The following is a 16,264-nucleotide window of genomic DNA, read 5'->3' as shown; positions in this document are numbered from 1 at the left end:
CAGCATTAATGTACTTTTGCTGCCCTCTTGTGACACTTGCTTTGTTTTTTTGTACTGTGGGGGTGACTTTAAGGTATTATGCTGCCTCTTGCTGTTCAGCATTACTCATTACAGAAAGCAGAAAATAAAACAGTAGTACTGTACTGCCCTAATATTCAAATAGTCTTTGAGCACGTGGGGTGCTTAATTCATAGAGTAATCTGGCAGGAGGGGGTTCCAACATAAAAGGAATGTGAGTTTTCTTCCTCTGGCTAACCCTAAGTTCTATTTTTAGAGGAGATGTTCCAGTATTGATCTGAAGAATCAGCATCTAAATGATTCGAGCAGATGATAAATATGGCTGAATCCTTTCAAAATTCACAATCCAAGATCCTCAGGGCTTTATCCAGCCTGCAACCAAATCTTAGAGTAGGACTTTCAGGGTGCCTTCAAATGTTTTTGCCAAAGAGTAACGTTACAGCCTGTTCCTGAATGTATTGGTTGAAGAAGGAATGCAATAATTAGGGACTTCTTAAACCTTGAGTCTTATCAAAGCTAAAGCCAATTGCTACCACAAAGAACAGCATGCCGTGATGTGAACTAGTCAGGAAAAACAACCCAGTCCAAATATTTTCCTTTTCCACACCCCTCCCTTGGCAACTGCTCTCAGATGGAAAAGATGAGAGCCAGTTTGCTCTTATGATCTCCCCACCAATTTAATTTATATTTCTCATTGAATGCTGGCTTTGACCCCTGTGGGAAGCCCTATTTTTTCCATGTGCAAAGTGTAAGAAGCTGCTGCCACATGACATGTGGATCACTGCCAGGGACTGGAGGAGGTGGAAAGGTGGTGACACAGCTTTAAGCAGATGGTAGCAAGTAGAAACCAACAGCTTGCTGGCTGCCTGGCAGTCCAGTTTATTTGCTTGAGTAGGTGGGAAGCAGGAGGAGACTGGAGAAGGCACAGATGGGGGCAGGCAGTCTGTAGGATCAATGAGCACCCTTGGAGCAAATTGGGCAGATGGCAGAGCTTTGGTCATGACCTTTGGCAAACTAAGTAAGGATAGTGGAGGTAGCAATCCAATCAATTTGAAAAATACCGGTCTGGAGAAAATTGGTCTCAGTAATTCTTCTTGTGCCAAGTCAGCCTATTGCTGGTCAGCATGTGCAAGATTTACCCAAAGGATTAGTCAGACCTGTCTCACTTTGCAGTTGGTGAAGAGGTGTTAAGCAGTTTCTGCTTAGCCAGTAAGAGTATCAATCCTCTAAATTCAAACCAACACCATTGTTTGAATTTCAGGGCACCTGGATACTGAATTCAACTCAAACCTGTAAATGGCACTCCAGGGATCTTAAGGCTCCCAGGCAAACGATGTTGCTAAGATAAGCAGAGCCCACCAGGTTCCTCACTTGAGCAATGCATTAATTTGCCCTTTTTCAGTTTGATGCTTCCCAACCCTGCTGGTCTATGGCTCCTGTTGTCACCAGTCAGGATAGAGAAAGAGAAAGAGAAGCAGAAGGACCAAGAATACCAGGAAGTCAGTAGAGACATTAACCATCAGCCCCAGGGATTGTGGCAGCTGGGCGTCTTTTCACTATGAGTTCCTGCTGTTTCTTATGCTCCTTCCAAAGACCATTTTCAATGCAGAGCCTTCTTGGAGGTAGAGTTGACTGACAAGCTATACTCACAGAACCATAAGCCCTAATAGTAAGTAGCATGAAGCTTTTGTGTTGTTGCTCAGGCGAGGGAGGAACAAATGAAAGCATTCTCAACTGAGGGCACTTAAGGTGACTAACAATAACATGTAAAAAAAAAATAAAAATAAATTAAGAGTAAGGATCAACCATTAACTAATTTAACAGAAAATATTTGGCTAAAGATGAAGGTCTTGACTCTTTTTCTCAAAACAGAGTAGGGTAGGGGCTGAGCAGAACTCTAGAGGGGGCACATACCATAGCCTGCTCAATCTGCTGTCTGGGAGCTAATGATTCTACAGCAACTTCAACTCTTGTTGTTTTCTTTTACAGTGGTTCTTCATATTTAAATCTGATCTTGGAAAAAGCAAAGCAGGGTCAGACTTAGTACTTGGGTGGGAGGTTGCAAGGAAAGCTAAAGCCATAGGATAGACTGGGAAGGTGAAAAACATCGCCAAATAAGTTAATGACAAGGCACTCCTCTATTGTTGCAATTAAAAATACATGGAGTTTGTGTGTGTGTGTGTGACCAGATCAAAGTGTTTAGCTTACTGCTCTTTAAACAAAGGGTGTCTTTGAGTAGAGATCTCAGCACTAATAGTCCTTTAAAGTCAGCATCATATGTTACTACTTTCTTCAAATTATATGTTTGTAACTGTGATCATTTAAACAAATTATTAATTTCTGATGTGACATTCTGAGATTTTTATTTATTATTTCAATTTTTCCAGGCTGCCTGACTCCATAGAGATTTTTGGGACCTGGGAGAACAGCCAGATCTTTAAGCAGTTTGTGTTAAGTCCACCATTCCCCCTTTCCTTCTAGTTTATTTTGTTTTTCTACATGCATATTGCATTAAATCACAATGTTGTTTGATTTTGATTTAACACAATTATTGTGATTTATAAAGTATACCTTATATCTTAGCACAATGACTTCATTTGTATGATACACTAATTTTTTTGTAGTTTTATCTAATGTGATCAAAGTTGGACAAATGGATTAAATTGTGGTTAAATAACATCACCATTTAGGTTAATTTGCCTGGTTTAATGGGGTGTTCAAAAGTTCATTTATTCTGAACTGAAATTTCTGGTCTCTAGCCATAATGACTGAAGGCAGGAGTGACTGCCGAATGAGGTATCTTCAGCCAAAGCATCTCCGTTGCTCTTGGTTTTATTTTTACTCTGAAAACAAATAGGAAGAAGAAACTCAGATTCATAGTGGCAGAGCCCAGTTGGACCAGTTGAGCGATAAGGTTCATAAAATCACAGAAGATAAAGGAGTTATGTGGAAGTCATTACATAATTATTACTCTTGATCTTGACACTAAACCTGACATTAAAATTCTATTCTTTTTTTAACTATGTTTGTTGACACATGTTCAGCTTTTGATTCACAAAACAAGGAGATCCTTTTCACGTATATCACTGCCCTGCATGTTCCCCAATCATATATGGGTATACTAGTATTAGCTCGGTCAACCTTCATTCTCCCTCTGTGTAAAAACTATTTCTGATGAATAACCAAAAAAAAAAAGAGGGGGGAGGGAGAAATCTGAATCTCCCTTTGATTTCTACTGTGCATATGAGATGAATGGTCTGTATACAAACAAACAAGATGGGGCCATGACAGACTGAGGAATATTTAGACATTAGGAAAAGGAAATGAGTAGGCTTTATTTGATTTTTGTTTTAAATAATTCAAATCTTGTCATATGAACTGGAGTTCCTAGGTTATCTGAGCCAATGTTCTTGCTCATTTGGGAATCTCTAAACCCTATTCACACTGTATGAAAATCTCCAGGGAACAAGTCTTCCATTTTTCCTACACACACAACTATTCCTGTAAGAAATTCCTCTTCATATTCAGGCTGAATCTCCTTTTTAAAAAATAAAAATTGTCTAGCTCTTAGTTTCATCAGAATACAGGTCTGTTCAGTCCTGCACATGACAGCTTTATATATGCATGAATACCTTTATCATATCTCCCTTTAGTCTTCTTTTTTTGCAAGTAAACTATGCCCAGCTTCTTTAAATGTTTTTCCTAGGGTTTAATTTCCAGCAATCTTGTCATCCTGATAACTCTCCTTTGAACCTGCTCCACCCAGTTTTCCATGACCAGGTTAGTGGTTGTTGCCTATTAGGTTTATGCTACTAGCAAGCAGTCACTGATCCTGCATCTTGGTGAGTACCTGATATAGCTGTGCCAACAGAGAAGTTCACGTAATCATTCACAACTAGATGTTGTCCATCTGTTTACAGAACCTCTTTAAGCACTGCCACCAAATTATAAATTATGGACTACATGGTAAGAAACGTTAGTGGTATTTAATGAACTTAATTTTGTTGCCATTAATTTTAACTACTAATTAAATTAAAACGTACAAACGCTTTGCAACTGACTCATATTGCAGTGACCCAGTTGCAGTGTCCTGGGGGTCATGTGATCACCTTTTATGACCTTTGCTCTATTTTACGTCCTTTCTTGTCACAGTTAAGGGAACTGCTGCCGTTGTTAAGCTAGGAACCCGATCGTTAAGCAAATCTGGCTTTCCTGTCACCTTTACATGTCAGAAGGTCATAAAAGGGGATCACATGACCCCAGGACCCTGCAATGGTCATAAATATGAGTCAGTTGCCAAGTGTCTGAATTCTGATCGCATGACTATGGGGGGTGTTGCAATGCCGTTGTAACTTTGAACAGTCACTGTTGTAAGTCAAGGACTACCTGCATGTACTAAAAATGAGGAAAGGTCTTTTGTGCATTTCCTTAGAAGTAAACCTAATCCAGCTAGATGTCCTCTTGGGTTGATGCAAAGTAAAACTTAAAAAAAAATCCACTCAGTTATTTAGAAGGATCTACATATATATTATTTGTGCAAAACAGAATTCCAGTATCATGCATTATTTTTAAGAACAAGGATAAGAGGGATTTTGTTATTTAAATATTAGCTGGATATTGGACTACAAGTCCCACTATGGTTTTGTAGGATGGGGTAAAGGGATTAAAATGGGAATCACTGCAACTGGAGAGCCATAGAAAAAGGCAGATTTCTCCCTAATCAGCTTGCAATCTTATTGCAAAAGAGTAAAGCTCTTGTTGTTTTTTTCCACAGTTACTGACTTGCAGGTCATGTGACAGGAGGTGACCAAGGACAGAAACATTTTTAGAGTAGTACTGACTTTTTAATTTATTGCACACAAGAACATCAGCAACAAAAAAGCTTTATTTTTAGAAAGATATCCTGGGGTGACTGTTTAGATGTTTCTTAGGCTGCACTTGTCTCACACGATTATGATCAAATACATTTCACTTCAGATGATGGTTTCCATCAACTGTAAAGTGAAGAACTTCTAAAAGATGTTTATATTCTTACCGAAAAGTTGTATGGCAACATATGTGAAAAAAGTCCCTTGCAAATAACCATATCATAAAATGGTTAACCATTTCCAGACAGGAAGGATTGGAAAATAAACATTTTCCATAAACATTTTAAAGAAGACAGTGTTGGTGACATCAGGACAAGACTGCAGAGCTTCCAGGCACTGTGGGAAAAGATATGCTATGTGTTGAAATAAGTGAAGTATTGTACGTATTATTAACTTACCCCCTCCATCCTCTGAGATTAAGAATTTAGAATTATCTAACTCAAGTGGCTTTATCTGGCAATTGAAAATAAACTCTTGCTCCATGGTTACAACGTAATTTTATTATGTTTGAGTTAGTTTGAATTCACACTCTCTTTCTTTCTCTCTCTCTTTCTTTCTTTTTCCATTTTTCTTTTATTTTTTTGCTTTTTTCATATGTCCACCAAGCTGGGTGAATTTACTCTAAACCACTGCTTTGGTTTTATTCAGATGTAAAAGTATGAGCGGAGTCTCTCTTAAGTAAAGGAAGACTCTCCCCTATTGCACTATAGTGGTTGTGACCAAGAGTGAGAGGGCAGATGAATGGATGAGTGCAGTACATATTCTCCCATGCCTACATGACGGCTACTGGATTATAACTGGTTACTTAATGACTAAGCATCACTGTGAGTAGAGTAGGAATATAGAAAGAATTATGGCAATGAGACAAGGCTGTGTACTCTCCCCTTATTTAGCCAATCTACATGCTGAATATATATTGAGGGAAGGTGGATTGGAAGAAGATGAGTGTGGTTTTAAAACTGGAGAAAGAAATATCAACAGCCTGATCTATGTTGAAGACAGTGTCCTGATCACCAAAATCACAAGATCTGTAAGCACTAGCAATAAAAGTGCACAGTGAAAAATATAGGACTCAAATTATACACATGAAAGACAACAAGCACAAGCCTTATAACTGACAATGAATATACTGAAGTATTGGATGGTTTGTGCCTTTTAGGCTCAACTATCAATAGTAAAGGAACAAGGAATCAAGAAATATGCTGCAGACTAACACTCAGTACAGCAGCCATGAAGGCACTGGGAAAAATAATCAGATGCTATATCCAATAAAGATCAGGATAGTGTAGTCTATTCTATTCCCTTTGACATCCTATGAAAATTAAAGTTAGACTTTGAAAAATCAGGATGGAAAGAGTATTGACATTTTCGAAGATCGGTATTGGAGAAGACCCCTTAGAGAATAACAGAGCTGTTGAGAAAGCAAACATTGGAACACTGAATAAATCAATCCAGGGTTGTGGAGGCACAAATATCAGGCTCAAACCATTCTACTTTGGACACATTATGCAAAGACCTAGCTCTTTAGGGAAAGCTCTAATGTTGGAAAAGGTAGCAGAAAAGAAAAGATTAGGATAGCTAGCAGTAAAGTGAATGGTCTGAAGTACAGTGGCAATGGATGCACAGCTGGAAGGATCAAGTTAAGAATCATGGAAGAAAAATGTATATAGTGACTAGGAATCAATAAAATTTGATGGCACACAATCAACTTATCAGGGTATTGTATGTAGGAAAAGCACAATTCCTTCCTTTTCTCCATATTACTTTTCTTTTTAAAAGTGAAAGCGTGATAGCTGATGCAGTCCCACAACTTCTAGTTGAAAACAACTGTGTGTGGCAAAACACTATTATCTGAAATACAGTTGCTGCTCAATACTGTCTATATACAGCCAAAATATTACAATGGCATTTGGACTGGACAAATGTGCCACACTCAACAGGGAAAAGTAATGAAAACTGAAGGAATCAAGATTCCTTGTGGAAATAACATCAAAAGTCTGGATGAAGATGACTACTACAGATATCTGGGCATCCTTCAAGCTGACAACATCAAGCACCCTGAAGCCAAGAAAAAGGTTAGAAGTGAAAAGAGAGTGAAGATCTTAAAGTCCAAACATAGTGAACAAAATACCATCAAGGCAATTAACATCTGGGCAATTCCAATCATTAGATACACAGCTGGAATAGTAGACTGGACTCAAGCAGAACTAAAATGCCTGGATAGGAAGACCAGGAAAATAATGACAATCACACCCTTCATCCTCATAGCAACATTGACAGACTCTACTTACCAAGAAAAATCAGTGTGTGTGGAAAGTTGCAAATACATCAGATGGTTGAAGAAGAAAAAAAGGCACTGGAACTAGATCTGAAGGACAGTGAAGAAGAGGCACTGAAGCTAGTATATCAGGACAATTTACTGAGTACTGGAGAGATCAAACTGGCCTACAAGGAAGACCAAATGAAGAACTGAAAAGAGACATGGGAAGACAAAGTATTGCATGGCCATTACATATAAATAGTATGCAAAACAGACAATAACAAGACATGGCAATGGCTAAAAGCAGGACAGTTGAAGAAAGAGATACAGAGACTAATTCTGGCTGCACAACACCAAGCCACCAAGAACAAATGCATACAATGCCGTAATTGCGAAAACAGCAACAAACAGCAAGTTTCAGCTGTTTGAAAAGAAACGGAAGAAGTGGATTAGTTAGCTGTTGCAAGAAGATCGCACACCGGTTACAAACAATTGGCATGACAAAGTGTCATCAACGGAGCATTGGAAAATCTTCAAGAAATACCATTTGTCTGCAAGCAAGAACTGGTAAACTGGTGGGATCATAAAATACAGAAAATAATTTGACAATGAAGAAGATGAAGTACTCTGGAACTTTAAAATTCAAACATACAGGCACCTGCCACATGACACCCAGACTTAACAAATGTTGATAAGAACAAAAAAAAAGAAGTCTGGATAGTGGACATGACAGTACTTGGAGACAGCAGAATAAAAGAGGAAGAACTGGAGAAGATAACAAAATACAAATAGAAATAGAACAACTGTGGCAAAAGAAGACAAAGGTGATACCAATAGTAATAGGAGCTTTGAGCACAATCCCAAAACAATTGGAGCACCAGTGGAACTTGATCGACATTGACAAATTCACCATCAGTCAATTGCAAAAGGCAGCTTTACTCTGAACAGCTTACAGCCTCTGAATATGTTTAATACCATTAGAAATCTACCATCAGAAATCCACATCTGCCTACTCTTTTGGTAGGATTCATTAGGCAGATAAAATGCCAAATCCAATCAGAATATCTGGATGATTGTGAGCTGAACCATAATAATAACTATGATTTCTGAGAATTATAGTCCAACAAAAACATATAAGGAACGGTTGCTGGAATTGGGTATGTCTAGTTTAATGAAGAGAAGGACGAAGGGTGATATGATAGCAGTATTCCAATATCTCAGGGGCTGCCAGAAAGAAGAGGGAGTCAATTTATTCTCCAAAGCACCTGAAGGCAGGACAAGAAACTAATCAAAGAGAAAAGCAACCTAGAACTAAGGAGAAATTTCCTGACAGTTAGAACAATTAATCAGTGGAACAATCTGCCTCCAGAAATTGTGAATGTTCCAACACTGGAAGTTTTTAAGAAGAGACTGGACAGCCATTTGTCTGAAATGGTATAGGTTTTCTGCCTGAGCAAGGGGTTGTACTAGATGATCTTGAAGGTCTCTTCCATCATCATCATTATTGATCATCACACAGTCAGCCAGACGTTCAGACTGGATTTGACATTTTTGTCTACCTATCGAGTCCTTACAAAGGACCTGGGATAGGCAGATGTGGATGTTTGATGATATTACAGATATCGTTGCAGGATGGAAGCAGTTCCTAGTAAGGCCGCCTTTTGCAATTGACTATTGGTGAATTTGTCAATGCCAATGGTGTTCAAGTGGTGCTCCAGTTGTTTTGGGATTGCACCCAAAGCGCCTATTACTATTGGTACTACCCTTGCTTGCCTTTGTCACAGTCTTTCTATTTCTATTTGTAGGTCTTTGTATTTTGTTATCTTCTCCAGTTCCTTCTCGTCTATTCTGCTGTCTTCAGGCACTGCCATGTCCACTATCCAGACTTTTTTGTCTTTCTTATCGACAATTGTTAAGTCCAGGGTGTTATGTTGCAGATGCTTGTCTGTTTGAATTCTGAAGTCCCAGAGCAGTTTAACTTTATCATTTTCTATGACTTTCTCTATTTTATGATCCCACCAGTTCTTGCTTACAGGCAAATGATATTTCTTGCAGATCTTCCAATGCACCATTGTTGCTACTTTGTCATGCTGCTGCTTGTAGTCAGTCTGTGCGAACTTCTTGAAGCAGCTTACCAGGTGGTCCACTGTTTCTTCAGCTTCTTTGCATAGGCAGCACTTACTGTCTGTTGCTGTCTTCTCAATTTTGACTTTGTATGCATTTGTCCTTAAGGCTTGGTTTTGTGCAGCCAGAATAATAATAATAATAATAATAATAATAATAATAATAATAATAATAATAATAATAATAATAATAATAATAATAATAATAATAATAATAATAATAATAATAATAATAATTTATTTTAAAATGCATATAGCTATAAATTCTCTTCTTTCTAGAATATGATAACATCCTTCCCTTTTTAAATATCCCAATATTATTATAAATTAATACAATGGAGTAGTGAGAAGTGAAGGGGTTTCAGTCCTCAATTGGAGGATATAAAGCAAAGAGGGTGGCGATTAAAGTCTTTTTTTTTTTAAAAAAAGTGCTAAAAAATGCACCACATTTGTACAGAGCGATACCCGTAAGGGAGAAACCCGAGACTGTACAGAAGGAAAGGAGGAAACCTTGTTAAGGGTTCAATTTTGCATCGCTGGTTGGTTCTTGCGCTGCCAACCTCTTAACTTCCAAGAGAGGGGCGGGGGGGGGGAGGACGCTTTCAAAGCGGAGGAGATGCAGGACAACCTGGGTTTTCGCCTCCAGATCGCCAGCAACCTACTTGTGGGGGGAAAAAGAGAGGAAACGGCGATACCTGCTCGGCTCTTCTTTTGGTTTCCCTTTAAATGGAAACCCGGCCCCCTGAAATTGACATAGTCCGCCTTGGCTGTCCAATCGGCGGCGCCCGGTCTTCGGGTCCTGTTCGTTACAAGTTTCATATAGCAAGAACGCCGAGGGCAGAGAGAGAGAGAGAGAGAGAGAGAGGGAGACAGAGAGAGAGAGAGAGAGGCGGCCGTGCGCGCGCGAGGAGAGCGTGGTAAAAGGAAAAGGAAAGGAAATTGGAGGAAGAGAGCGCGAGAGTGACCGGCAATGTGCAGGAAAGGAAGAGAGCAGACCTATTAGATCATGAGCATGAGCAGAGTTCCGGGCCTTAGTTTTGAAAGCTTTCTCATCTCCTGTTTCACTCTTTCAGCATCTAATGTCTTCCTGCCCCTTGGAATAGAAGCCCTGCTAGCTGGTCTCGGGGTTTCGGCATTGGCGTCCTCTGCTGCAGCTTGGAGAAACGAGACATTCGCCCTCTAAAAACAGAAACACCGTCTTAAGTTGTTTCAACGGAGCAGACGGGGAGGGGGGGGAGGAAGTTGTACGTTAGCAACCAGATCCGGGATGTTATAGGGGTGCAAAAAGATCGTATTTCTCGGTAGATCGTATGCCACTCGAGCTACAAGTTGGGTGTACCTGCAGTTGCTCAGTGCGACTGCACGCCCTTTAGATGCGAGCACGTCCTTAACTCTTTCCTGGCTCCTTGGATTTGTACCATGCTCAAGATCCTTACGAAGAAGCTCAGGAATCAAAGTTTGAATGAGATTCAGCCCTTCCAGTTGAAGGTAAGAAGAAGAAAATACACACGTAAAAATCTCCAAGAAAGTGCCTCTCCTAGTGGAACTTAGCATTAGCTAAGAAGCCAGCAGGCATCATGTACAATCGGGGTGCGATTTCCCCTTGGCACCCCCGCCCCCTGGGAGATCTCAAGAAGGGAGAGCAGGTCTGCAGGCGAAGAAATCAGGTCTGTTCCTTTGAATTCAACCTGTCCTCGAGATCGGTAGATACTGTTGTGATAAAAGGCCTAACTAGAATCCAAAGACTTATATCATGGTTGTAAACTCCCTCCCCCCCTTTTTTTAAAGGTCGAGATACCTGTTTCCCAGGGATATTCATATTGTTGGGAAAGATCCTTGTACTGTACTAGACGCTGTTGAAAATTGATCTGTGTTCTGCAAAACTAACGTGTTCCAAGTACTGAGAAGCATCATCCTGAACGCTAAGACTAGCTTCTGTCTAAAAACTGTACTAAGGGTTGAATTGTATATCTCACCTAAGCCTCACCTAAGAGTTGGACTCATGAAATCAGCCCAGCATTGTAGATCGACTGCAGGCTGTGGGCCCTTTTCTTATTATTGAATGTTTGCTTTTGCATATAAAGTGGAACTGGATCTGAATCTAGCTTTTTACATTTTATCCTTTATAGCTTTTAAAGCAAAGGCAATGCACTTTTTTCCTCTTCTGCAGTCTGAATCCCCCTTTTCTACCTCCTTCACCCCTGTAATGAAATATAAAAGTTAAATAGGATCAAATGCATATCCAAACTGCTTAGCGAAGCTCTTCCTGATATCATTAGAGCTTAGGACCATGATTATTATCTGTATACTATTTATATATGAGAAAAAAGTAACAATTGACCTATTTAAGATTCTGTTATTGAGAAGCCTCTTTGAACTGTAAATCTAGAATGGGTTTGCAACGTATTACATATCTGCAGTATGTCAAGATTTGGTTTTAAAGCATGTTGTGCTTCAAAGAACTAACTTTTTGTAGACCTGCCATAGATTCTTTTTAAATTAAAAACCTATTGAAGAAGAGGAGGAGAGTCCCATGCACAAAGAAGACATCTAATATTTTAAGGTCTTGGTTTTTGCAACTTTTCTCTCCACCGCCCTTTCATTTTCAAGTGGTTCAAGTTACTGAAATATATCCAGTTGACCACTGACTGTATTTTGCAGCTGGCACTACTGGGTTTTTGGAGCCTCTGAAAAATAGGTATGTCAAATTTTGCAATATAAAAAACAGCAATCAGAAATAATGATGGTGCCCACTTGATACAGATACGTGCTTAGACATGCATTTGAATGAGCAAAATGGCTTCTTGCTTTCAAGTGCTCTTGCATATCCAGCTGTGTAATAATTTCACTCCTTCATATTGGCTGTATACTGTACATATTTTCTTGCTTCAATTTTTGCTGTATATTGAATTCATTGATAAATGGCTTGAGATTATGATTATGAAAGTTTTGTGTAGAAAACATTCTTCTGTTTGGATGGGTCAAAGCCACGGAGACATGGATGGTGATCTCAAAAGGTTCCACATACATTATTGGGGATCTCTAGCACTAGCTTATTGGCATAATTGTCACCGATTTAGACAGAAAGGCTAGAGGACTGTGTTTGTTTATTCTCGATTTTTATAACACAAGATCTTAAAGTAAGGCAATATCTTTGAGTCAGTCATAGCTCTTATGGGGGATGGCTTACTCTTTTGCCTCCAATGAGACCAAGAATTATTGGGGTAGGAGGCTATTTACAGCAAAACCTGGATTTTGTTTTTGTGTCCCTAGATGTATGTCCCACCCTCCCCCTGGATTGAAATATATTGTACTGTAACTCATTTTCTAAAAGCCAACAATTGAATTCTTGAAAAGCTAAGCAGATTTGGGCCTGGTTAGTATTTGGATGGTAGAACCCTGCAACATTCCAGAAGAAGGCAGTGACAAACCATGGCTATGTTATTGCCAATACAACTACATGGAAGTATCCATGAAGTAGAGGTTAACTTGAAGAAGGAAACCTTTGTAAATTGCTCTGTAAATATTAAATGTTTGTTATAAAACATGCTTGACCCCCATATGGAACTGTCACTCCCTTAATTTCCTCAAGGCAACATATCCTGAATACTAGGGGACGTGTGCCAAGATATATGAGCTCCTGTCTGACTTGGCAGGGCAAATAGGGCAGAAGGCCAATCTGTTGCTTCAGCTCTTGAGTCTGATGGGCATGGAACAGTATTTCTTTATATTGTGAACTTCAACAAGTAATAGCCAATCAACCATTGTAAGAATGAACAAACAAGAAAGGAATTTAAAGTCAACCCTGCATTGGCCATGTGACAACAGAATAATTGTCTGTTGCTAGTTGAACAGCTATTTCTTGTCTTGAAAAAGTTGTTTCTGAGAACCTCTGAGGAGCCTAGATGTGATATAAGCCTGGAAGATGATACATCCAAGCATACTTTAGGTGGCTTTGGTCACTTACTCTGTGATTAAGCAGAATGAGGCAACTGTCTCATGCATTTGATTTTGTATGTCAAAATGGTGACAGATTGTTATTGTTCTATGTTGGCTCCTGGTGAAGGAAGAAGAAGGCACTTGTAAGTAGCCAGCCTTATGAGTCAAAATAACTTAGCTAATATCAAGTATTGTGCATACCGATGGGAGGTTCTGCTCTTGGTTGCTCTGGCTCAGTCAACAAAGGTTTTGGACTGCTTTTGCTATAAGCTGTGACCTTTCCCATTATTAATAGCAGAGTGTTTTCCCATCTCTCCAATTCTCAATTGGTTGAGTAATCTTTCCTGTGCAGTGACTACTTCTGCAGACTTCATTCTGGTTCATTTGCTGAGTTTAAGATAATTGGAACTGATTGTAGGAACAGAATATTAAGGTTTTTTGTTTTGCCTGAGTTTCTTGATCTTTTAGTTGAATTCCAGGTAATTTTTTTCATTCAACTGACGAAAGTCTTGATCTCTTGGATTCCCTTCTTTATCTCTCTGGGAGGCCATATCTTTTTCTGTTTCCCTCACTCTTCACATCCTACCTTCCCCCTTCTCCCCCCCCCCATTTAGGAAAGAAATTCCTGTCAGGAAAAGATTTCCTTGCTCTTGACTTCTATTGGAAGAAATGTTTGGCTTTCTTTAATATTACTGTATTTGTCAGGCACAGCATATTTCAAATGTCAAACATGTCATAGTCATCTTTTTAAAAACAAGAAATAGTTTCCATGGATATTTTTACCTCATATTACTTGAAAGATGACCTTTTCTGAAATACAATTTTAAAGAAGTAGGTTATCTTCCTGAAGATTAGTCTTTGTCAACATGGCATTCTCCAGGAGGGTGGACATCAGTTCTCTGTATTCTTCAACCAGCATGAACATTTTTGAGAATTCCGGGAGTTGAAGTCTACATATCTGGAAGAAAATCGTATTGCAAAGGCTACCCCAGATAATAGTCTGACATTCAGCTTTACTAATTGGACTTAGGCCAGGGGTAGGCAAACTTGGCTCTTTTATGATTGTGGACTTCAACTCCCAGAATTCCTGAGCCAGCAGGAGTTGAAGTCCACGAGTCATAAAAGAGCCAAGGTTGCCTACCCCTGACTTAGGCCATTGATGGTTATTAATTGAAGTCATGATAACTAATAGTCTTTTTTTATTGAAACTAATAGTCTTGATGTTTTAACAAGATCATAAAGGTGAAAGAGTGAGTCTGTTACCCTGTGTTGATCAGGTTTTTTATTTGAAATCTACTATCCACTTTTTATTAGAATGGTGCTTTCGTGACATGATGATATAATGTCACTATAGAATGAACAAACCCCAACCAATATATTACTCCCATGGAGACTATTGCTATGTGAACCGATACACCACATCATAAATTCTGTAGGTAAACCAGGTTATTGATTCTCTGAAAAGGGTAAGAATGAAATCGCTCTCTGAATGAAAACGTGTATAGGTTGACCTATCAATTTTTAAGTTGCCACATATCCTCCTTCAGCTTGCTATGCCAGAAAAAAAATATGAGTTGTATTCTTCTGTTACAAAGACTTTTGCAGTGGCTAGCCTATTAGTGCCTAGAAGCTGTGTTGAGGTTTATATCTATAGGTTCTATCTGTAGAAGGCAGTGAAATATTAGGGAAGTGGAGATGTTACCAATTACTTAGCTTGCAGAATATTGAAAATTATTGAACATCATTAAGAGAGAACTTGCTTAGCCCAAATGTTTATTCAGCAGAATGAACTAATGCTATTGATAATTGCAGCTAGAGGAAAGGATCTGTAAACTCAGAAATACATTCTGTTCCTGGTATAAAGTATTCTTTATGTTGATTGTGAGATAAATATGTTTTGCAGGCATATTAATATTACTGAAGTTTATTTTTAATGCTCTCTAATTTATAATTAGCATCTTCGCTCCCATGCTATTTAATCCAGTCCTATCACGCTGTTGTAAATTATGGGGTGGGTTGGGGGGGTGTATGTAGAAAATATATACAATGTGTGAATATATGCAGAAAATCTGAATATGAATCAGTGGCATCCTCAGCAAACCTCAGCGACACCAAAAAGACATGTGCGCAGTGTTATCATTACAGAAATAACACCATTTATTATTTCTTCCAACTTTTATTCTTTTTTCTTTTTAGTTTGTATTATTTTTTACTATTGTAATTAAAACTTTTAATAAGATTATTAAAAAATAACACCACTGTGCAATTGCAAGTACATAAGTCATGCCATTTGTGTGACAAAGTTATTATACAAGCTTTAATAATTGCCTCCCAGTCATCTGTCCCAGAGACACCTGGCTATGAGCTACATCTTCAGTTCTTGAACTTTGTGGAAATAGATTTTGAAATTAGCCATCCTTATTCTTTAATTCAATTCATTTCAATTTGTAGGGCCACCCATCTCAAATGCATGACTATTGTCAGCTAAAAATATTTAAAAACAAGATAAATACCACATAACAAAATTATAAATAATATAGCAGCCAAGAAAACCCAACCAATAACAATAATTAACACAGTCTAGATATAGGCTAAGCCATACATCCAGGGCCCCAGGGTTGACAACAAAACCAGATTTTCAAGGCCATATTCTATCAACATCACAAGTAATCTGATTTTTTTTCAAGGTATATGTTCCATGTAACTATTCTCTGTTTCATTGTACTATTTTAAAAAGAGGTATAAATAAGTAATATCTTCATTGCATAAATACCATGGTTTCAGTATGGATGAAACTGATAGCTGCTAATGTTGTTTGTAGCTTTCTCCAGGCTGCAGGAAAGATGGACTGTATGATTATTCGATTATTTTTGTCTATCAGGACTGACAAATAATATGGAAGGCTAAATGTGATTGGCTATTTGGTGGTTAGAGTATTGTGCAAACACAAGATCTTGGATTTATTCAGTAAGCCATTGTTCTGTTAATTATGGGCTACAGTACTATGTGAAGGTCTAGGTTCCCAAATCAAGATTTTCTGTAAATTATGGAGTTGC

General features: G+C 38.6%; 1 protein-coding gene across 2 annotated transcripts in view; it reads left to right on the top strand.

Moving 5' to 3' along the window:
* Positions 1-9,988: 9,988 nt before the first annotated feature.
* Positions 9,989-16,264, top strand: part of LOC308678543 (uncharacterized protein) — an 86,162-nt gene continuing 79,886 nt past the window's right edge. Inside the window, exon 1 of one of the 2 annotated variants that reach the window (XM_081345774.1) lies at positions 9,989-10,757. In XM_081345774.1, coding sequence (XP_081201900.1) covers positions 10,689-10,757 — 69 coding nt within the window. In that variant the 5' untranslated portion in view covers positions 9,989-10,688. The remainder of the gene's footprint in view (positions 10,758-16,264) is intronic. The other variant, XM_081345773.1, reaches the window with a different exon arrangement.

This window comes from Vipera berus, assembly GCF_964194415.1.
Source record: "Vipera berus genome assembly, chromosome: 1".
Taxonomy (NCBI): Eukaryota; Metazoa; Chordata; class Lepidosauria; order Squamata; family Viperidae; genus Vipera; species Vipera berus.
The sequence above is the reverse complement of the archived record's forward strand: the minus strand, read 5'-3'. Positions and strand labels throughout refer to the sequence as shown.